The sequence below is a fragment of the Oncorhynchus gorbuscha genome, linkage group LG05 (genome assembly GCF_021184085.1).
Source record: "Oncorhynchus gorbuscha isolate QuinsamMale2020 ecotype Even-year linkage group LG05, OgorEven_v1.0, whole genome shotgun sequence".
In the NCBI taxonomy this organism is placed as follows: domain Eukaryota; kingdom Metazoa; phylum Chordata; class Actinopteri; order Salmoniformes; family Salmonidae; genus Oncorhynchus; species Oncorhynchus gorbuscha.
In genome coordinates this window covers 52,822,613-52,847,131 of record NC_060177.1, presented here as the reverse complement: position 1 = coordinate 52,847,131, position 24,519 = coordinate 52,822,613, and the positions used below count along the sequence as shown (strand labels likewise).

The window sequence follows — 24,519 nt, the reverse complement described above, 5'->3', positions numbered from 1 at the left end:
TGGTGCCTAATGAACATGACCCCGAGGTCATGTTAAAAGGTGAAAAATGCCTTTTTAGTTAAGGTCGATGTGATCGTACGTTACGCTGTTTAAGCAACTTAGTATTCAGTGAGTTGTTCAGTCAGGATTGAGTAAAACAGGCAAATGGTAGTTCACACACACACTATCATTATCAAATGCTGTATGCATACATGCATAACTCCAGCCTTACTTCTCTAGCGCAAGTGTAACAGTAAATATACAGATAAGAGAAATGGTTTGAATCGTTTTTTTCTCCACCTTTTATTTTTCTGATCGGGGATTATAGAAACACATCAAATGTTAGTTTTTTTGGGGGTGTACTGTAGGCTTACCCTGGCATGACGTTTTGATAACTGTAAATCTCTCTAGGACAAGGTGACTTTTATCAATATATTCACCTGTATTTACTCCCCAAAAATGAAATGCTAAGAGAGATTGACATGGTTACCAGAACGTCACGCCAGGGTAAGCCTACATGAAACACAGCCCTTATTTTAAGTGTTTCTTAAATTCCCTATCGGAAAAACGATTGGTGGAAAAAAAATTGGAACCATTTCCTAGTTTGACTGCTAGGTTTTACGGGTATTATGACACCTCCACTGTGGGGCTCTATGCAGCAACTTCAGAAAGCATTCACAGCCCTAGACCTTTTCCAAATTTAGTTGTGTTACAAAGTGGGATTAAAATGGGTTTAAATTGCATTTGTTTGTCAATGATCTACACAAAATACTCTAATGGCAAAGTGGAAGAAACATTTTTTTTTACAAATGTTAGAATTTATGAAAAATAAAAACACTAATATATCTTTGTTGGATAAGTATTCAACCCCGAGTCAATACATTAGAATAGCTCCATTCTGTTTATTTTTATCCTGAAAAGCTCCCCAGTCCTTAACAATTACAAGCTTACTCATAACATGATGCAGCTACCTCTATGCTTGACAATATGGAGTGGTATTCAGTAATGTGTTGTATTGGATTTGCCCTAAACATAACACTTTGTATTCAGGTCAAAAAGTGAATTACTTTGCCACATTTTTGCAGTATTACTTTTAGTGTCTTGTTGTAAACTTGTTGAAGTATTTTTTCTTCAATGTTGTTGATCCATCCTCAGTTCTCCTATTACAGCCATTAAACTCTTAACTGTTTTAAAGTCACAATTGGCCTCATGGTGAAATCCCTGAGCGGTTTCCTTCCTCTCTGGTAACGGAGTTAGGAAGGACTCCTGTATTGTTGGAGTGACGGTCGTATTGTTGGAGTGACGGTCTATTGATACACCATCCAAAGTGTAACTTAACCATGATCAAACGGATATTCAATATAGGTTTTTATTTTTTAACCCCTCTAACAATAGGTGCCCTTCTTTGCGAGGAATTGGAAAACTTCCCTGGTCTTTGTGCTTTAATCTGTGTTTGAAATTCACTGCTCGACTGAAGGAAATTACAGATAATTGTGTGTTTGGGGTACAGAGATTCAAAATCATGTTAAACACCATTATTGCACACAGTGAGTCCATGCAACTTACACTATATATACAAAAGTATGTGGACACCCCTCAAATTCTGTTATTTCAGCCACACTCATTGCTGACAGGGGTTCATTATCCAGCCCATAGCCATGGAATCTACATAGACAAAACAGTTGCAGTAGAATGGCCTTACTGAAGAGCTCAGTGATAGGATGCCACCTTTACAACAAAGTTAATTCTGCCTTGCTGGAGCTGAGAGCTAGAGCTTTCCCGGTCAACTGTAAGTGCTGTTATTGTGAAGTGGAAACGTCAACGACATCTCAGTCACAAAATGATAGGCCACACAAGCTCACAGAACGGGACAGCTGAAGCCCGTAGCGCGTAAAAATCATCTGTCCTCGGTTGCAACACAAGCCTAAAATCACCATGCATAATGTCAAGTGTCGGTTGGAGTGGTGTAAAGCTCGCCCCCAATGGACTCTGGAGCAGTGGAGACGCGTTCTCTGGAGGGATGAATCAAATCACATTTCACCATCTGGCAATCCAATGGACGAATCTGGGTTTGGCGGATGCCAGGAGAACGTTACCTGCCCGAATGCATAGTGCTAACTGTAGTTTTTTGGAAACGTTTGATGGTCTGGGGCTGTTTCATGGCTCAGGCTAGACCCCTTAGTTCCAGTGAAGGGAAATCTTAATGCTACAGCATACAGGGACATTCTAGACAATTATGTGCTTCCAACTTTGTGGCAACAGTTTGTGGAAGGCCTTTTCCCGTTTCCACTGTGCAGAGGTCCATACATAAATGGTTTGTCGAGATCGGTGTGGAACTTGACTGACCTGCACAAAGTCCTGACCTCAACCCCATCGAACACCTTTGGGACGAATTAGAACGCAGACTGCGAGCCAGGCCTAATCGCCCAACATCAGTGCCCGACCTCACTAATGCTCTTGTGGCTGAATGGAAACAAGTCCCAGCACCAATGTTCCAACATCTAGTAGAAAGCCTTCCCAGAAGAGTAGAGGCTGTTATAGGGGGACCAACTCCATATTAACGGCCATGATGTTCGACGAGCAGGTGTCCACATACTTTTGGTCATGTTGTGTATTATGAGAACATTTTTACTCCGGAATGTATTTAGTCTTGCCATAACAATAAGGGGTTGAATACTTACTGACTCAAGACATTGCAGCTTTTCTTTTTGAATGACTTAATGAATTTCCAAACATTTGGAAAAAACATGATTCCACTCTGACATTATGGGGAATTGTGTTTAGGCCAGTGACGAAATCTGAATTTAATACATTTTAAATTCACGCTGTAACACAACAAAATGTGGAAAAAGTCAAGGGGTGTGAATCATTTCTGAAGGCCCTGTACATACACCCATCTCCACCCCAAAAGCAGATGCGCTAATAGGCCAGTGTTTTTTTTTAATGTGGGGAGAACTGAGTGATAATGATTTAAGAAATAAACTGGGCGATTAGTCATTTTATTGGATTATATCATCCCTGATAAAAGGCCCGATGGAAGAAGTGAAGCACAGGGACTAAACACAAAGCCATTAATGCTTCCAGTTGAAATTAGTTACTACGATCTGGACCTGACCCAACGGTCGGAGACAACCACCGGTGGCTTTATCGGCCAAATGTCAAGTATGAGAACGTGGTAAAATGTCTCACTGTGACTTGGAGACAAACCCTCATTCAGACAATGACAGGAGGTGACTTTGGAGTCCTTTGAGGTTATAGTAGGACATGGGGACAGTCCAGTGGCAGGGGGGTTTGGAAAAGGAGGACAACCCATGGTAATGTACAGACAAGTCAGCGAAGCAGGGCATGCCAAGCGGTCGAAGAGACGGTGAACCCTGAGAAGTCAGGTCGAGTTCAAAATGGGGTTAGATTGTGAGGTCCGCTGTCAGTCATGGTGCACTGTGTTTGTGAAAGCACCCCGCTCTCTCCGCTCTCTTCTTTTTCTCATGCCGCCTCTCTCTGCTAAGGCTACGCTACTTACTCGGCGGGAGAGCGGCCCGTCTCCTTTGGCTTGGCTGGATGAGTACAGATTGACGTACTCTCCCTCCCCGACTTCCTCATTAGCGCTTTCACTCTACGGAGGAAAAAGGAGGACAGCAAAAGAGAATGACAGATGCCAGGAAAAAGCAAATGTGTAAAAACAAAAAAAGAAAAAAAAGAAGTATACTGCGAATGAGAAAGCTGTTCGCAGTAAGCCGGTTAAAACAAACAAGTAGCTATATCATCTCAAGTGAAACCACTAAGAACCAACTGTTCCAATCACCACAGCATACATAGGCTACAGCCTGTTTTTTTAACTTAAGGCTGGGCCTATTTTCAAGGATAAGAACATCACAGTCCTGACATTGAAACAATGTTTAGAACCTACTCCAGATCTGCCCCCCCCCCCAAATTGAACGCTTCATAGACAATCCCATTGTCAAACACTTGTCACAACACACAGCTAGGGCTCACCAAAGAGGTTTGACGAGTGTCAGAGAAAGAAGAGTCAGTGGGAAGGCAGACTGCAAGAGAGCCACCAGAGCTGTCCAGTGAGCCGTTGGCCACCAGCACAGGGTCAGGGCCGCCAGTGCCCGGGGCAGCTAGGTCCATGCTCTGCGATTGGTGGACAATGGGAGAGTGGGAAGAGACAGATGAGAGGAGATATGGAATGGAAGACTGGCAGAGAGGCGCAAAGTCCTGAGAATAGGACCTGAGAATTGTCTTATGCTGAGTGAGCGAGGGCGAGAAAAGAGGGAAAGAGAAAGAGAGATTAAGTTCAAACCTACCTAGATGTTTTAAAGAGTAAAAATGCAAAGAAATAAATAAATAATTGAAGTAAGAAGCATTGGCCTTCCTGCCATCAGAAAACAATATGACTGTAGGCTATATTGTTTATTTGACTGGTTAGTCAGTGGCTAGAATTCCTATTCCAACTCAAGTCTCTTCAAAATGACATTTTCACAAAATGTGCTTGTGGTAATAAGTCTGTTGTAATATCTGTTGAATATCCCATGCATATGGGTTTAATTGCAACAGGGATAAACCGTTCTTCAGCAAGACCAAGTCAATCATCCTCATCATTGCTCCAAAATTACATCATTAGGCAGAAAATAATAGTGAACATGCATTTTGATAGGCTTGTATACTTTAATAATCCCGGATGGGATTCAAGAGCCAGATTTAAAAGGAATGACATCGGTTGATTCAAATAACTGCAATACTCATATTGGTCTGTATCATCTTTGATCTGTATCCTTTGCATGTGCCACATTTCACAAACGCTGGATGAAAAAACACATGTTAAAGTGCACCCTTTCTCTCTGACGATTGTCATTAGGAGTGTGTAAACATAGAGAGGTCTGGCAGAGAGTGAAGAATGAAAGTTGGTTTGTCAGTGTGTGCGCATGTTGTTGCCCCAGATACTCCCTTATTAGTAGCCGAACACGCCGTGTACAACGGCTAATAAATGAACTCGCTGGATTATTAGTTCTAAAGCCGGAGCGGAGCCTGAAGCGGAGCAGACCAGGGTTCAACTAGTATTGGTTTTTCTGCACTCGATCCAGGTTGCCTGGGAGCAGTGGGACAAGTGGAGTACACCACAAGCTGCAAAAAAAAAAAAACGCCCATCTGGCTCTCCAAGGGGGCACAGAGCCAGATCATGTAGAGAGAGAGTCTCTACACTAAACAGGCTCAATGAAGCTTCCCCTTTCTTTTTTATTTAGCCCCGACTTGCCTGGTTAAATAAAGTTCAAATATAGAAAGTTCTAGAAATAAAAAAACTATTTGAAGCCAAGTCTGCTGTAGAGAGTGAGCAGATGTAGAGAGACAGACAGGCCCATTGAGGGTCACTCACCATGGGGGTGGTCAGGGAGGACTGGCGGCTCAGGAAGGAGTTAGAGACGGACATGCTGAGCGCAGACCCCACCTCCTCCACTACCGCAGCCTGCGACTGCTGGAGGTGGCAGGAGAGAGAGGATGAGGACGAGGAAGAGGGAGACGCAGAGTGGGAGGCCTGGAAGAGGGGGGGGGGTGTCGTAGGGGAAGAAAGTAGAGAGGGAGAGAGCGAGAGAGAGGAGCAGAGATAAAAGTGCAGTGGGAGATGTTAGTCAGCGGAAGAAGATGTAGGTTTAGGCAGATAGTTAAGCACACAATAGAAGCAGCAGGAAAGAAGAGGCTTGATGGACTAAAATAATGTTACAGCAGACAAAGGGTTAAAGTAGAGAGTCACACTAGTCCTAAGCGTTCTCTAATATTCTACGGTTACCTCGGTATTACGAATCGCTCTGATGGAGAGTGGGCTTTCCAGAAAGACAAAAAGGAATGAGATTTGATGAGTGCAATGGAAAATAAGCAACAACATAAGACGGAAGAGATTGGACAGTAAATCAAATGCAAAATTTGAACACAACGTCGTGGCAAAAGGGAAAACGTAGAAACGTTCTCCATCTCATACATGACAATTGCAGTGAGTTAGGGAGGGAATGGACATTTCAGACCCGAGACCACATGTAGCTGACAGTGAGCAACACCACATGCTTTACCAGAGTGAGCTAGGCCTGAATGAGATTCATCGACCACACAATTTTCAAACTCGGCTGGGTACTCGACAGCAATTTAAAATACTTTAGCTCGGATTCCATATCCTATATGTTGTGTACCTAATTTACAAACTAATTACTGATGCAGTTCGAGCTATGCCTACATACTGTGCAAAGCAGGTGACTGGCCTAAACGTATGTAACTAGTTACTTTCTCAGCTTTGGACCAGTGGTAGGTGGACTTTCTGCTCAGGGAAGAAGTCTATTCATTCCAGGAATCAGAAAGTACACCCAGTGGACATGACTTATCAACAGCCAGCTCAGAAACAACTTTTTGATTACATGAAACACAAAACACCCTTTCCTCGCCCTCCCTACATTTATAGCTTCAAACCAATCCTTGTTTTCTTTCCGTGCTCCAGAGAGAATTCTGCGATGTGACTCGTCTTAATCTACACCCAATATGTACTCGGATGCAGTAATCCCCAAGACCAAACAACAGAACGTGCAGAAATGTTTCTCACATTTTGATCTGCTTTAGATATAGCGTGTAAAAAATATTTGTAAATCGTGGATAAATCTTGAGCACGGATTTCCTCATTTATATCAATTACTTTGTCTGGTTACGGAGATAACAACATTCAATTGAACTACTACAGCCTTGCAGAGGTCTCAAACAATCACAACAATAGCAAAAGTGATGAAATCAATGGCAAGCCTTGTGGTGGGATTTAAGATGGGACGTCGTGGAGGGTGTTGAACTAGTCTGTACAAAAGGCCAATCGTCTTATGCCACCGGGTACTTTCCCCCCTCTTCCTGTGACAGAAATTGTAGCAATTTAAAATCTACCATAGAACTGGATTGTAAATCTGATGCTGAAAAAGCATTTAAATTGATTTTTATGTATAGAAGTAGTGTTGGGAGATGTGTTACCACTACCAAGGGCTCTGCAGCATCGCCTGCCATTTGGATGTTCAGGACTTTCAATTCACCCTGCTTTTCTTCCTCCATTATGTATGCATGGGATAAAACATTATGGACTCACTCGCCACTCAATCTTACAGACTTGGAACAATATATCATGAGAAAATGAGTTACTTTAAATGTATATGCATTGGGCCAAAAGGCATAGTAAGCGATGGATGTGCATGTACAGGGTGGGCTGCTGTACAATACGCTGTGCTACTGGTGGGTGTGAGGCCTCGGTGTGGGCGTCAGTGTGTGAGGTGGAGCTGTTGGGCTGTAACTCACCAGCTGCCTCTGTTTGGGTGGCAGTGCCGGGGGTGGGAGAGGCTCGTGAACAGAGTCATTGCTGCTATACGAGTCATTGAAGCTGTAGACTTCCTGGAAGCGCTTGTTGCGTTGCTCGTAGATGCTCTCGCTCTGCGGTGTCTGGTAGAAGAGTGAGGGCTGGGGCTCCGAGTAGTCCTCCACAAACTGCATGTACTTCAGTACTGTGGGGGCAAGATGTGTGCACACACAAAAGAACAAAACAAATCATGACAAAACGTTAGCAGATGACAATGACAGTATTTTTTAATCTACATGTCAAATGGTTTAAAACTGAGAATTTCTCTCTATCCCGTAAATTCTAACATTGGAAATTGAAAGTCGAATGAAGAATGTTCATTAAGTGAATTCAAACCAGCTCCACTTAAAAACAAGAAAAACATATTTTGGGGGAAATGAGGGCAGTCCCCGACCCCCAAAAAATCTTGGTCGACCGAGAGGCGTCCTGTTCTTTCGACCAATAGATTTTCAACATTCTGACCACTTATTTACATTTACATTACATTTAAGTCATTTAGCAGACGCTCTTATCCAGAGCGACTTAATATTTTTCCATACACAGACAAACAAACCCTATGTGTTTGAATAAAATCAACTACATATGCATAGAGCTTGTCTGATGCTTTAGGCACACTGTTTTATTAAATAATTAAGACACAAAAAATTACCCAAGAAAGACCATGTTGGTCACACTGTGTTAAAAAAAATGACAGCAAGGGCCTGTGTGACTGGTGCATGTTGTCTCACTCACCTGCCTTTCCCTATTCCCTCAACCCTTGCTCTCTTTATATGTCACCAATAGGGCCTGACCTATAGCCTATCATAATTAGATCAATAAATTGTTTAACAAATTCTGAACACAGTAACACCTGACAGCAAAATGGGAGGAATGCGGAGGAAATGCGGAGGAAGTGAAAAAGAAACTTGAAATGGGTGAATGTTTACTGGTTGCTCAGGAGGGAAAGGGAAGTCAGATCAATGAAAGACATATTACTTAGTTGTGGAAACTACAGGAGATTCAGAAAAATGAGGGTATAGGAGCGACAGCTGCGGCATTATACGTGCGACAAACAGGTGCTGTTGGATTACAATATCATTTTTCTGCCTGTTTGGAACAGTGTAAACAACACTAATTTAAAGTAATAGACTTTAACAAAAATATTTTTGTAAAGCCTTTATTACAGCAGACAAATCTGTGAAATTGCAGTTCCTATGACTTCCACTAGATGTCAACAGTCTTTAGAAAATGTTTCAGACTTGTATTCAGAAAAATGAGGGAGTAAGAGTCGGAATGAGTGGACACTGCCATTTCAGAGCTTTTTCATGCGTGCGACCGAGAGAGTGCCTTTCTTGTTTACCTTTTATATTGACAACGTTATTGTCCGGTTGAAATGTTATCGATTATTTAGGCTAAAAACAATTTGAGGATTTATTATAAACATCGTTTGACATGTTTCTTTGAACTTTACGGATACAATTAGGATTTTTTGGTCTGCCTGTTTTGACTGCGTTTGAGCCTGTGGATTACTGAAGAAAATGCACAAACAGGTTTTTGGATATAAAGAGACTATCGAACAAAATAAATATTTATTGAGTAAATTAATGTCTTCTGAGTGCAACCATATGAAGGTCATCAAAGGTAAGGGATTAATTTTATCTCTATTTCTGACTTGTGGAACTCTTCTACTTGGCTGGTTACGGTTTGTAATGATTTGTCTGCTGGGCTGTTCTCAAATAATCGTAAGGTATGCTTTCGCCATAAAGCATTTTAAAAATCTGACACAGTGGTTGGATTCACAAGAAGTTAATCTTTAAACCTATGTAAAAATATATTTTGTTTTCTGAATTTTTATAATGAGTATTTCTGTATTGGAATTTGGCACTCTGCAATCTCACTGGATGTTGGCCACATACCCTAGAGAGGGTAAACACTCAAAAAGGCAACGGAAGCTAGATCTGCCTTATTTCTGTAGACATACAGTGCCTTTCGGAAAGTATACAGCCCTTTACTTTTTCCAGTTTGTTACGTTAAAGCCTTTTTCTAAAATGGGTTAAATACAACAACAAAAAACCCTCAGCAATCTACACGCAATACCTCAATGACAAAACGAAAAAGGTGATTTACATTTTTTTTTTTACGTTTGCACATTTCTTAAAAATTAAAAACAAAAAGAGCTAATTTACATAAGTATTTAGACCCTCCTGTTCATATTGATCATGCTCGAGATGATCTACAACTTGATTGGAGTCAACCTGTGGTAAATTCAATTGATTGGACATGATTTGGAAAGGCACACACCTGTCTATTTATTTTACCTTTAACGAGGCATGTCTATTTAAGGTCCCACAGTTGACTGTGCATGCCAGAGCAAAAACCAAGCAATGAGGTCGAAGGAATTGTCTATAGAGCTCTAAGACAGCATTGTGTCGAGGCACAGATCTGGGGAAGGGTACCAAAAAATGCCTGCATCATTGAAGGTCCCCAAGAACACAGTGTCCTTCATCATTCTTAAATGGAAGAAGTTTGGAACCGCAAAGACATTTCCTAGAGCTGGCCACTTGGCCAAACTGAGCAATCATGGGAGAAGGGCCTTGGTCAGGGAGGTGATCAAGAACATGATGGTCACTCTGACAGAGCTCTGGAGTTCCTCTGTGGAGATGGGAGAACCTTCTAGAAGGAAAACCATCTCTGCAGCACTCCATCAATCAGGCCTTTATGGTAGAGTGGCCAGACAGAAGCCACTCTTCAGTAAAAGGCACATGACAGCCCACTTGGAGTTTGCCAAAAGGCACCCAGAGACTCTCAGACCACGAGAAAGAATATTCTCTGGTCTGATGAAACCAAGAATGAACTATTTGGCCTGAATGCCAAGCATAACATTTGGAAGAAACCTGCATGGTGGCAGAATCTTGCTGTGGGGATATTTTTCAGTGGCAGGGACTGGGAGACCAGTCAGGATCGAGGCAAAGATGAACAGAGCAAAGTACAGAGAGATCCTTGGTGAAAACCTGCTCCAGAGCTCTCTCAGACCAGGAGAAACAATATTCTCTGGTCTGAATGAATTCTTTGGCCTGAGTGGCAAGTGTCACTTCTGGAGGTAACCTGGCACCATCCCTACGGTGAAGCATTGTGGTGGTGGCAGCATCATGCTGTGGGGATGTTTTTCAGCGGCAGGGACTAGTCCAGACCGAGGGAAAGCTGAACAGAGCAAAGTACAGAAAGATCCTTGGTGAAAACTTGCTCCAGAGCACTCAGGACCTCAGACTGGGGCGAAGGTTCACCTTCCAACAGGACAACAACCCTAAGCACACAGCCAAGACAATGCAGGAGTGGCTTCGGGACAAGTCTCTGAATGTCCTTGAGTGGCCCAGCCAGAGCCCAGACATCTCTGGAGAAACCTGAGAATAGCTGTGCGCAACACTCCCCATCCAACCTGACAGAACTTGAGAGAATCTGCAGAGAAGAATGGGAAACACCCCCCAAATACAGAGGTGCCATACTGAATCACTGCAAAAGGTGCTTCAAAAAAGGCTCTGAAGAGTTATGTACATTTCAGATTTCAGATTTTTTTGTATAAATTAGCAACAATTTCTAAAAACCTGTTTTTGCTTTGTCATTACAGGGTAATGTCTGTAAATAGAAGAGGGGAAAAAACAATTTAATCAATTTTAGAATACGGCTGTAACGTAACAGTCAACTAAATGGGGTTAGCTCTAGCAGAAACCCTGACCATTTAGTTATTAGAATAGTGCTCAGCTGTTGGAAATCTAAATAAACAGGGGAATCACAAGTGCAGCACAATCATGCTGGTCCTGGCTGTAAGCTCTTTATATAGTGACGCTCCATATGGGGAATGGGCTGATTATCATAATGGCCATCCCACCCCTCAACACCTCCGCTGAGAGGGTCAATCAGAACATGCTCATTTTCTGCACGGCCAGGAGAGTCCACTCCTCTACTCACCCACACAATCCATCAACAAATGTATTATTCCATGTGAGCTCAAAGGGCTGACATCGGTGATTCCCTCCAGGTCTGTGTGTGTGTGGTGTGTGTGTGCGCACACACAGATGGCAGGAGTCTCAGATGTGGACTCATCCACACACATGCACAGAGCCCGAGGGCCAGCCTGCAGCACAAACATGAAGAGCATAGAACTCCCAACTGATCTCCATTCAGCAACATGTCCTGTCCAACATGGCTGACCCATTGTGATGGTCTAGCTAGCAGCATGTCCTGTCCAACATGGCTGACCCATTATGATGGTCTAGCTAGCAGCAGCAGCATGTCCTGTCCAACATGGCTGACCCATTGTGATGGTCTAGCTAGCAGCAGCAGCATGTCCTGTCCAACATGGCTGACCCATTGTGATGGTCTAGCTAGCAGCAGCAGCATGTCCTGTCCAACATGGCTGACCCATTGTGATGGTCTAGCTAGCAGCAGCAGCATGTCCTGTCCAACATGGCTGACCCATTGTGATGGTCTAGCTAGCAGCATGTCCTGTCCAACATGGCTGACCCATTGTGATGGTCTAGCTAGCAGCATGTCCTGTCCAACATGGCTGACCCATTATGATGGTCTAGCTAGCAGCAGACGGAGGGTTGAGAGCAAGGTGGAACAACCAAATCCTACTGGAACATAAGTATGGCAGAAATGCCAGGGATTACAAACATGTATCAGACAGACACACCAGGCGAATAAGGTCCCTAGTCTGAACCCAGCCACACCTTATATGTTACAGAGAGAGAGAAAATATATATACATTTTGTTTAATACTATGGTTTTATCATTCCATTACAGCAGGAGGCACGCATGTGTATTTCAGACTTAACTAAGGGACCCAGTCCGGTGTATTTGGGGCTACACCCTGGGTTTCTTAATTCTGGTATCAGCAGAGTGTGTGTAATACTTGCTATGTCCTCCCCTTGGCGTCAGATACTCACTGTGGCGGCTCTTCTTCTCGGGGAGTGGGGGTGGACTCTGGGGGACGTCTGCCATCTCGCTGGCACAGAACTCAGACACAAACCCATCGCCGGAGTGGCACAGGGTCATGGGCGACACGCCAGGCGTGAACAGGGGAAAGGGGGGCACAGGCGGCATGTCCTCCTCCATGAGGTTGTCATACTGGGACGGGTGACGCTCGAAGGAGACACGCCAGGAGGAGCCCGAGTAGGAGCCGTCGGAGATGCCCGAGCTGGCCCCGCTGCGGCGCTTCTTTTCTGGCAGGGCGGGGGGCGGCAATGCCGGAGTCATGCGGGAGTAGAGGGGGGACGTGGAGGAGCCCTGGAGGGACGGCTGGGGGGAGGGGTAGGCAGGGGTGAAGTGGGGTTGGGCCAGTGGTGGGCCGGGGCCAGGGCACGGAGAAGGGGAGGAGGACTCGCTGTGGGATTCGGGCAGGGGGCTGAGGCACCCCCCCACCGGCAGGGGAGGCATCTGTTCCAGGCTGGACAGGTCCTGGTGCAGGAAGTCGTAGTCCGGGTCGTAGTGGTCTGTGGTGTCTGTGGTGAGAGAGAAAAGACAGGGAGGGACAGGCGAGTCACTGTTTAAGAGCACTGAAAACAAACCTCACTGTCACTTCGGCATAAAAAGCACATTTCTCTACAAACCCCACTCTAAACAACAAGAACACAACTAAGGCATTGGCGAAAACCAAATTCATTGGAGGGAGAGTTAGGATTTCACGAAAGGTTTTGAGGTGCGAGCACCGTGTGTGAAATTGATCCGTGGCACATGTCAGTTGATCACAATGGAGAAGGCACACCACGGCTCGCTTCTCCTTCATCTGAGAAAAGCACCACCGGATGACTTGGTGCAACGTTGGTATCCCCAACCCTCACTGCTTGTCCCTGGTTCCACAATGTGACAGCCATGGTTTTACAGCTTAAGACTTTGAGGCTGCGCCTCAATAGCGTCACCTCTCATCGTCTCTGGACGGCTAAAACTAGGCACATTCTCAGCGGCCATCCACCATATTGCTTTCCCCTCTGCTATCCTATGTTTTCAGACCAGTGCAGATGAAGGAGAGGAGGCAGTTTAAAGACTATTGAGATGCAGTCTCTGTGTCTGGTCTCTTTGCTCACAGGATGGTAGTCACAGGTAGTGAGCCTCGCTCTGTGCTGCTGGAGGCGGTAGGAACAGGAAGCCCCCTGCCTGCATGCATCTATTTGGTTCACGCATCTGCAGCAGCTCGTTTCCACTGTCGTAGTGGTCTGTGAGCCACATTACGACAACCTGTGGTGACCCTGTGGCGACCGAGGTAAACACACACCGTATCAAAAAGAGACAGGCCTCTCATGCTGGGCTCATGGTGGCTCCTCTCTAACCATCTGTGAAGTGCGTTTGTTGTTTCGTGTGTCCGTGTATGTGTTTCATGTGTGTGTGTGTGTGTCAGACTCTCACCCAGAGTCTCACAGCTGGTGTTGCGTGAGCACTGTCCACTGTCCACTGTCCAGGATAGCTGCTCGTCCGACTTGCTCAGCTTGCCCATGCTGTTGCAGGGCGACAGGCGCGGCGACTCCCCTCCGTACGAATGGCTGCCCCCTGAGAAGCGCCGCTGCAACGCATCCACCTCGTACTCCTGTCGACCAGAGCGGGAACAGAACAGTTATTAGCCACGGCGTTTGTCAAGACGTTTGTCAGAGCATTTGGTCAAAAGACACAATGGCACAAAATAAGTTAACAGTGCAACAAAGCTACTCTACCTGCTTGTGGAGGCTGGTGCCCATGGGAAGACCGGAGCCACTGGTGGCGTGGCTCATGGGGGCCACCACTGCCACCCGAGTGGGGGAGGGCGCCGACTGGCGCTTCTTTGGAGGGAGAGCTGGAGGACTAGAGGGGGAAGAGAAGGGGGCATCATTTCAATATGAGGCAGTGTGCAACATTCCCACTGTCCAGTATCCAATAGCCAAGCATGCAGCTCGAGCCACAGTACAATGACTGATCCACTTCTTCTGTGTGTATGTACTGCATGTATGGTGAAGGGAGGTGGGGAAAAGACTGCACTGGAGTGGAGGGGGGGGTTGAGAGACAGGAGGACAATAGCTGACACACTCCGAGAGCCTTCTGTAGTAGCAGCACAATGGAAAAGTGTGTCCTGCATGTGTCACTGCCTGGCTGCTTTCCCCCCTCCGCAAACATATAGCGGTGGGGAGAGCAGCAGCTACTGAACTGTTTCCACACCGCAGTGTACACAGATGGCCCAATGACAAGAGGGCATGTGGAGAATGCAGGCAGGCAGCTGTGGTGGTGAGGAGGTGGAAAATGAGGAGGATATCCTATCTGTCAGTAAGGCACGGGTCAATGACAGCCCCCAGGAAAGTGGATAAAAATAAATTATGTCACAAAAAAATAAAATCTGCAGTGTGGCGCTGCGTAAGACACAGAGACTGGTGCAGAGCACCTTCTGCTGGCAAGGTGAAATTCAGAGAATTAGTGTTTGTATGATCGGAACACAAGGAAAGGCAGAGAGCCTTTTGTATTTAGGGAAAGGGGGATACCTAGTCAGTTGTTCAACAAAGCATTCAACTGAAATGTGTCTCCCGCATTTAACCCAACCCCAAATGTATAAGCGTCTGGATGTGCTGCTGTGTGTGGTAGGCTCTAGAATCTAATGTGGTCCCTTTCCATCCGTTGTCGTGTCTCTCTGGCTGTGAGCTCACCAGCCTCTGCCGAGCCCAGTTTCTCAGAAAATAAATTTGCCTCAGAAACAGTGCTGCACAAGCGGAAGTTTAATTTCTGACACCTCTCTTCACTACACCCTTCAAAGACCATAAAGCCTTCTAAAGAATTAAGACTATTTATAGCCCAGTTACCCAGCTACCACTCTTGCTTTCTTGTAAAGACATGAGCGACAAGCACGTTGGCCTGTAATCAAAGCGCATCAAACGTTATGAGCGGTAAACAGTGCCTTCAGAAAGTATTCACACCCCTTGACTTTTTCCACATTTTGTTGTGTTACAGCCTGAATTTAAAATGCATTACATTGAGATTTTGTGTCACTGGCCTATCATGTAAAAGTGGAATTATGTTTTTAGAATTTTTTACAAATAAAAAATGAAAATCTGAAATATCTTGAGTCAATAAGTATTCAACCCCTTTGTTATGGCAAACCTAAATTACTTCAGGATTAAAAATGTGCCTTACAAGTCACATAATAAATTGCATGGACTAACTGTGTGATATAATGCTGTTTAATATGATTTCTTTCTGAATACACCACATATGTACCCCCCCCACACACACAATTATCTGGAAAGTCCTTCAGTCAAACAGATTCAACCACAAAGACCAGGGTTGTTTTCAGATACCTCACAAATTAGGGCACTTAATGGATGACAAAAAAAAGAAGCAGACATTAAATATCATTTTGAGCATGGTAAAGTTATTATTTACATTTGTGGATGGTGTATCAACAGACCCAGTCATTACAAAGATACAGGCGTCCTTCCTAATTCAGTTGCTGGAGAGGAAGGAAACCACTCAGGGATTTCACCATGAGGCCAATGGTGACTTTAAGACAGTTATAAAGTTTAATGGCTGTGACAGGAGACAACTGAGGATGGATCAACAACAGTGTAGTTACTCCACAACACTAACCTAAATGACAGAGTGAAAAGAATAAAGCCTGTCCAGAATAAATATATTCCAAAACATGCAACCTGTTTGCAATAAGGAACTAAAGTAATACTGGACAAGCATTATGTTTGGGGCAAATCCAGCACATCACCGAATACCACTCTTCATATTTTCAAACATGGCGGTGGCTGCATCATGTTATGGATATGCTTGTCATTGGCAAGAACTAGGGAGTTTTTTAGGATAAGAAGAAAAGGCATAGAACTAAGCACATGCTAGGTCCTGAAGGAAAACCTGGTTCAGTCTGCTTTCCAACAGACACTGGGAGACAAAATCCACCTTTCAGCAGGACAATAACCTAAAACACAAGGCGAATTATAGGCTGGAGTTACTTATTAAGATGACATTGAATGTTCCTGACCTATTTACAATTAACTTAAATCGGCTTGAACAGTTTTATTTAACTAGGCAAGTCAGTTAAGAACAAATTCTTATTTACAATGACGGCCTACCCCAACGACACCGGGCCAAATTGTGCGCCGCCCTATGGGACTCCCAATCATGGCCGGATGTGATATAGTCTGGATTGGAACAAGGGACTGTATTGACGCGTCTTGCACTGAGAAGCAGTGTCTTAGACCGCTGCTCCACTCAGGAGCCCATTTATGGCAAGACTAGAAAATGGCTGTCTAACAATGATCAACAACCAACTACACAGAGCTTGAAGAATAAATTAAAAAAATGGGCAAATATGGTACAATCCAAGTTTGCGAATCCCTTAGAGCAGGGCTCTCCAACACTGTTCCTGGAGAGCTACAGTCCTGTTGGTTTTCACTCCAACCTAATCTAGCACACCTGACTAATAATTAGCTGATTGATAAGCTGAACCAGGTTAGTTACAACTATGGTTGGAGTGAAAACCTACAGGAAGGTAGCTCTCCAGGAACAGGGTTGGAGAGCCCAGTCTTAGAGACTTACCCCAAAAAAGACTCACAGCTGTAATTGTTGCCTAAAGGGAATCCAACATGACTCCGGGGGTTGAATACTTATCTAAACATATTAGTGTTTTATTTTACATTTAAAAAAGTTAGCATTTTTCTTCATATTTGACAGAGTATTTTGTGTAGATCGTAAAATAAAAAATAACAACCCAATTTTAAATCCCACTTTGTAACACAACAACATTTGGAAAAAGTCAAGGGGTGTAAATACTTCCTGAAGGCACTGAACATTCTTTTGTGATGTTGGTGGAGGCTACAAGAGAGCTGTGTGCTCAGCTCTCTGCAGGCCTAACGAGTATACAGATGGAGACCTGAGTCAGTGTCTAAACAGTGAATGGTGACGTGGCTAGAACTCTGCATTCACTTCAGTTCAGACTTGACTCTGACTTGTGCTGTGACATCAAATGTTCTGAGAGTTATCAATGACTGAACGAAAAGGTAGTTATTATCACAAACTGCTCTTAGGAAGGGTTAAACCCCCCCAACACAAATTCCCTTGGTGGCAAAGGTCTGGATGAATAGTAATTTATCGGCGTAGTAACAACCCCCACCTCACGACCCGTGTAACCTCATACTGATGCACCACCCAATTTCAAAATGGCACCTTATGCATTCTATTACAACTTTCAAGAGTAAGTTCTAAGGCCAACGGAGTTCATAAAAATACAAAATAAAGGACTTTCAACTTACTCACCCCACCGACCCAGGCGCACCCCACAGTTTTGGATCCACTGAACTACTGTTTGTTAGAGCTATGAAAGGGACACCATCTCTATGAAATGAGCTCTTACTTGTGTTCAGCCATCTTTACGCCAGGGAGAGGGGGTTTCGGAGGGGCCACCTCCTCTGCTTCCTCCTCGGTGGGTTCAGTCAAAACTTCCGTAGATTGGGTTGTGGCTGAACTCTTGTCCAGACTCTCCTTCTCTTTGGCAGGTGGCTCTGCAGCGCTGTGGGTATACGAGTTGTATACAGGTGTTGTTCACATTGTGTACAATTTCCTCACAGTGTAAGACGTGTTCAGTACAGGTTAAAGTGGAGGAGTGTGATTGATATCCTCTGTGGCTCACTCTCACCTCTCAGTCAGGGCGGCCGGTGGCACTGGTTTGACAGGAGACGTAGGGGAGGGATGCTCCTGTTTCTCGATGGTCAGTTTCACCAGCTCCTGTGGACAATCACCGTGTGCAGTTATTAAATGTGAGCCAACTTCAACCCCTTTCAACATCTCTTCCCCAAAGAGTAACAAGTACTCGACTAGCTACCGTTTCCCCAAAAAACATAACATGCATTAATTGTTACCATTCATTTGTGACATCGCATATTTCATGTTCGTTCGTTTTTTTTGGTATGCCAACTTTACCTTAACACCGTCGAGCACTGCCTTGATCACAGTGGTGACGGTAACGATGGTTTCTTTATCTTCCAGGTTGACCCCCTCCAGCATAACTTGGTCAGACCAGCGAATGAGATTGCCCAGACTCTGGTACACACGGTTAAGACAAGATGACACCGCTGAACTGGGAACAACCAAGAGGAAAGATTAGGCTAACAGACGGTTGAAGGTTTCTTACGATTGCAACCCTACAAAACAAATAAAATCGTCAACCTTAAATGACATTTGGCTGCACCTCGTCTCATGTCAACTGAAGCCTCGTCTTAAAACACACAATGGAAGAGCTCCAGATATACATCCTCGTGGGCCAGACTCACCTGTGTTGGATCCTTGGTTCCACTTGGACTAAAGGCAGGATGGCCTCTAGGACCTTACTGGCAGAGCCTGGTAACATCTCCAGCACCTTCTTGTCCACCGCCATCTTGTCAATGATCGTCTTGAAGTAACGCAAGGCACTGACCACGTCTTTCTCATGCTCCTCTAACCGACTCAAACCCTACAAAAGCAAGCCAACATGAGAGCAATCTTGAACATGGTGGTGCATCTTGGTTACGTGATTATTGCATAATGTGAGGCTTTTTCGCTCTGCAGTCACAGTCTCATTCGCTGTTCTTGTAGGATATAAATGAACAACTAATTGCCCTTATGAGATGGACAAAGCAAAAGCTTGCGGCCTATGTAGAGGGAGAAACAGACATTTAACCAACCTTGTTAGCAGGTTTCTCCGCAGTCTTGACGCTATGTTCTAAAGGTGGCTTACTGACTTTCTTCGAGGGTGTCCTTTTGATTTTGGGAGAGTGGAACTTGTCCATAAGCTTCATGGTGAAGGAAGACAAATGGGAGCGTTGGGAGTCTGAGGAGGGAGGGAAAGCGAGAGGGAGAATTAAGAGAATAACCTTTCATTATCTACAGAGAGTGTGAATTGAGAGAACCCTTGTTAGAAATTCACTTTCGGATACCTCACACATACGGAAGTTTCATCTAATGTTACATGATTTCAGACTTAAACACAACCTCTCACAATTGCTCAGATATAAGAAATAAGCAAGCAAAAATGTGTTGTCAGAGTGAGATAATAGAAAACTCATGAACACTAATTAGTCTAAACCGCATTATACGAATGAGAGCCTTGTAGATCTGTCTTCATTTAAAAAACCATGTACTGTTCTTCAACTGTATGAAAATAATGGTTACCCACAAAACCTGAAATTAATTGTAGGCAAAATTGACCGTTTTTCCAGGTCAACTGCATCAAAAGGCCCAAATGAACTCCTTTAGCAACTCGTACAGACCCAGGCGCTGGGACACACTAGGCAGGTTTCCATTGACCCAGGTTTATTCAACAAAAGCAATGTTGCAACAACATTGCGACATGGGTAATGCAAACAGCAACTTCAGGAGAGATGTTATCGGTTCAACAGGGGTGCATTTTTCTTTGTCAGACTTTCTATATTATGACAAATGATTAACAGTTTAAAAAAAATAATAATTAGGATCGCCCAAAAATGCGGTGATGTCATCATGTAACTATTAGGGCCAGGACAATACCAGTATCACTATACCCGTTTAGTATCATGGCAAGGAAACAAAACACGAAGAGGATGTAACTTTTTTTTTAGGAAAACAGCCCTGGAAACAAATATCATTATGGTGTCATCCAGAGTTACATTTATTTTCCAAGCATTAGCACTGAATATTTTACATCCAGCAGGTTTTTAAAAGGACCAAAGAGTTTGGACTGCTTCGTATTTCCATTTTTGCCATTAAAAAAAATATTGCAGTACTGGTATCGTCAGACTTAGTAATTATAAAGCTCCACTCCAAAATGTATTCTAAATGCCTACGGATTGATATATATATATATTTTTTAAACTATAAAAAATAAATATTTCAAATTAATTGGTTGCATGCACATATTTAGCAGATATTATCGCAGGTGTAGCAAAAATACTTACGTTCCTAGCGCAGTAATACCTGACAATATCAAACAATACACACAAATCCCCAAAATGTAAAGAAAGGACTTAAGAAACATTGAAATATTAGAACGAGCAATGCCAGAGTCGAGAATATAAATCTACAATGCATTCAGAAAGTATTCAGACCCCATGACTTTTAACACAATTTGTTAAGTTACGGCTTTATTCTAAAATTGATTAAAACGCCCCCCCCCCCCCCTCCCCCTTCAAGGGCTTTTCTTTATTTCTACATTGTAGAATAATAGTGAAGACATCAAAACTATGAAATAACACATATGGAATCATGTAGTACCCCCCCCCAAAAAGTGTTAAAATACTCAAAAATATATTTTAGATTCTTCAAAGCAGCCACTCTTTGCCTTGACAGCTTTGCACACTCTTGGCATTCTCTCAACCAGCTTCACCTGGAATGCTTTTCCAACAGTCTTGAAGGAGTTTCCACATATGCTGAGCACTTGTTGGCTGCTTTTCCTTCACTCTGCAGTCCAAGTCATCCCAAACATCTCATTTGAGTTGAGGTCTGGTGATTGTGGAGGCCAAGTCATCTGAATGCAGCACTCCATTACTCTCCTTCTTGGTCAAATAGCCCATACACAGCCTGGAGTTATGTTAGGTCATTGTCCTGTTTAAAAACAAAATAATAGTCTCACTAAGAGCAAACCAGATGGGATGGCGTATGGCTGCAGAATGTTGTGGTAGCCATGCTGGTTAAGTGTACATTGAATTCTAAATAAAATACTGACAGTGTCACTAGTAAAGCACACCCACACCACCTCCAACATGCTTCACGGTGGGAAACACACATGCAGAGATCATCAGTTCACCTACTCTGCGTCAGACCAAAGGACAGGATTTCCACCGGTCTAATGTCCAGTGCTTGTGTTTCTTGGATGAAGCAATTGTCTTCTTAATTGGTGTCCTTTAGTAGTGGTTCCTTCAACCATGAAGGCCAGATTCACGCAGTTTCCTGTGAACAGTTGGTGTTGAGATGTGTCTGTTACTTGAACTCTGAAGCATTTATTTGGGCTGCAATCTAAGGTGCAGTTAACTCTAATAAACATCCTCTGCAGCAGAGGTAACTCTGGGTCTTCCTTTCCTGTGGCGGTCCTCATGAGAGCCAGTATCATAGCGACTGCACTTGAAGAAACTTTTCAAGTTCTTGAAATGTTTCGGATTGACTGACATTCATGTCTTAAAGTAACGATGGACTGTCGTTTCTCATTGCTTATTTGAGCTGTTCTTGCCATAATTTGGACTTGATATTTTACCAAATAGGGCTATCTTCTGTATACCACCTCTACCTTGTCACAACACAACTGATTGGCTTAAGGAAAGAAATTCCATAAATTAACTTAACAAGGCATACCTGTTAATTGAAAAGCATTCCAGGTGACTACCTCATGAAGATTTGAGAGAATTCCAAGAGTGTGCAAAGCTGGCTACTTTGAAGAACTTCAAATAAAATGTATTTTGATTTGTTTAACACATTTTGGATTACTACATGATTCCATAGGTGTTATTTCATAGTTTTGATGTCTTCACTATTACTCTATAATGTAGAAAATAGTAAACTAAAGAAAAACCCTTGAATGAGTAGGTGTGTCCAAACTTTTTGACTGGCACTGTAAGTATTGCTCCGTTCACCTTTGCCTCGACCTGAATAGTCTCCCAGTCCCTGCATCACGCTCCCATAACCCACAGCATGATGCTACCACCACCATTCTTCACCATAGGGAGGGTGACAGGTTTCTTCTAGATGTGATGCTTGGCATTCAGGCCAAAGAGTTCAATCTTGGTTTCATCAGACCAGAGAATCTTGTTTCTCATGGTCTGAGAGACCTTCAGGTGCCTTTTGGCAAACTCCAAGCAGGCTGGCATGTTCGTTTTACTGAGGAGTGGCTTACATCTGGCCACTGTACCATGAAAGGTGGAGTGCTGCAGAGATGTTGTCCTTATTGAAAGTTCTCCCATCTCCACAGAGGAACTCTAGAGCTCTGTCAGAGTGACCATTGGGTTCTTGGCCACCTCCCTGACCAAGGCCCTTCTCCCCGGATTGTTCAGTTTGGCCAGGCTACCAGCTCTTGGTGGTTCCAAACTTCTTCCATTTAAGAATGATGGAACCACTGTGTTCTTGGGGTCCTTCAATGCTGCAGCAGAAATGTTTTGGTACCCTTCCCCAGATCTGTGCATCGATACAATCCTGTATCGGGGCTCTACGGACAATTCCTTCGACCTCATGGCTTGGTATTTTCTCTGACATGCATTGTCAACTGTGGGACCTTATATAGAAAGGTGTGTGCATTTCCATATCATCTCCAATCAATTGAATTTACCACAGGTGGACTCCAATCAAGTTGTAGAAACATCTCAAAGATGATTAATGAAAACAGAATGCACCGGAGCTCAATTTCAAGTCTCATAGCAAAGGGTCTGAATACTTATGTAAATAAAGTATTTCAGTATTTTTTGTTAATTTCTAAAAATCTGTCTTTGCTTTATCATTATGGGGTAATGTGTGTATATTGCTGACACTTCTTTTTATTTAATACATTTTCGAATAAGGCTGTAACGTAACAAAATGTAGAAAAGTCAAGAATCTGAAATAAAATAAAAACATTCAACATATTAATATTTCAACACGTTTTTGATTTATCTTATTTTTAGACATGGACTGTAACAATATACTCTTCAAACATGTCACATTTCCAGAATAGGCTCTGGTAGTTTTGATACTATTTCCCTTTAAAACCAGACTATTTAATTAAACAGAAATAAAATATTGTTTGACTACAGACTAAATTGATCAGAGGGACTTAAGTTTCAAGTTAAGGTCACATGCACAAGTACGGTGAAATGCCTTTCTTTGCAAGCTCTAACCCCAACAATGCAGTAATCAATAACCAAACTAAAAACTAAAAATAACAAGGTAGAACAAAAACACACGAGATATAAAAAGAAGAACACAATAACATAAGTAAGCACACTATGTACAGGGTCAGTTCCAGCACCATATTTACAATGTGCAGGGATACTGGATCAATAGAGGTAGATATGCATAGGGGTAAGGTAACTAGGCATCAGGATATATGATAAACAGAGTAGCAGAAGCACATATGATGATTGTATGTGGGTGTGTATGTGTGTGTGTGTGTATATATAGAATTAATATAAAATGTACGTTAATATTATGCATCTGTGAGCAAATCATGGAATGAGTGTTTGTATGCGTGTTGGAGTATCAGTGTGCATAGTGTGAGTATACAGAAATATGAATAAAATACAAAGGTCAACTCTGATAGTCCGTGTAGCCATTTAGTTAGCTATTTAGTTAGCTATTTAGCAGTCTTATGGCATGGGGATAGAAGCTGTTCAGGAGACTGTTGGTGTCAGACTTGATGCACCGGTAACGGCTTAACGTGCGGAAGCAGAGAGCACAGTCTATGGCTTGGGTGGTTGGAGTCTAACTATTTTCCGGGCCTTTATTTAACAACGCCTGACACAGAGGTTCTGGATGGCAGGGAGCTCGGCCTCAGTGATGTACTGGGATGTCTGCACCAGCCTCTGTAGTGCCATTCGATCAAGGGCGGTGCGATTGCAATAGCAAGCAGCGATGCAGCCAGTCAAGATGCTCTCAACGGTACAGCTGTCGCGCCTTCACGGACTGTGTCCGTGTGTGTGGAACTTTTTAAATTATTTGTGATTTGACTTTCTTGCATGCTCTAACCCCAACAATGCAGTAATCAATAACAATGTAATACTAAAAATAACAAGGTAGAAACAAAAACACACAAGATATAAAAAGAAGAACAAAGCCAAGGAACTTGAAGCTCTCGACCCGCTCCACTGCAGCCCCATCAAAGTGGATTGGGGTGTGCTCTCCCCCGTTTCCTATAGTCCAAAATCAGTTCCTTGATCTTGGTTACGTTGAGCTTGTTGTTCCAGCCCCACACTGCCAGGTCACTGACCTCCGCCCTGTAGGCTGTCTCATCATCACAGGTGATCAGGCCAACCACCATTGTGTCGTCAGCAAACTTGATGATGATGTTGGGGTCGTGCATGGCCACGCAGTCGTTGGTGAACAGGGAGTACAGGAGGTGACTAAGCACACACCCCTGTGGGGCCCCCGTGTTAGGGGTCAGCGTGGCGGAGGTGATGTTGCCTACCCTCACCACCTGGGGTTGGTCCGTAAGGAAGTCCAGGATCTAGTTGCAGAGGGAGGTGTTCAGTCCCAGGGTCCAAAGCTTG

General features: G+C 43.7%; 1 protein-coding gene across 5 annotated transcripts in view; it reads right to left on the bottom strand.

Moving 5' to 3' along the window:
• Positions 1-24,519, bottom strand: part of LOC124036026 (rap guanine nucleotide exchange factor 1-like) — a 46,947-nt gene that overhangs the window by 8,603 nt on the left and 13,825 nt on the right. Inside the window, exons 2-13 of one of the 5 annotated variants that reach the window (XM_046350086.1) lie at positions 19,003-19,148; positions 18,613-18,791; positions 18,263-18,419; positions 17,979-18,067; positions 17,697-17,852; positions 14,032-14,158; positions 13,730-13,907; positions 12,274-12,828; positions 7,291-7,493; positions 5,354-5,512; positions 3,973-4,227; positions 3,500-3,592 (exon numbers count right to left, since the gene is read on the bottom strand). In XM_046350086.1, the coding sequence (XP_046206042.1) occupies positions 3,500-3,592; positions 3,973-4,227; positions 5,354-5,512; positions 7,291-7,493; positions 12,274-12,828; positions 13,730-13,907; positions 14,032-14,158; positions 17,697-17,852; positions 17,979-18,067; positions 18,263-18,419; positions 18,613-18,791; positions 19,003-19,148 (2,297 nt within the window). The remainder of the gene's footprint in view (positions 1-3,499; positions 3,593-3,972; positions 4,228-5,353; positions 5,513-7,290; positions 7,494-12,273; positions 12,829-13,729; positions 13,908-14,031; positions 14,159-17,696; positions 17,853-17,978; positions 18,068-18,262; positions 18,420-18,612; positions 18,792-19,002; positions 19,149-24,519) is intronic. The other 4 variants (XM_046350089.1, XM_046350090.1, XM_046350091.1 and 1 more) reach the window with 4 other exon arrangements.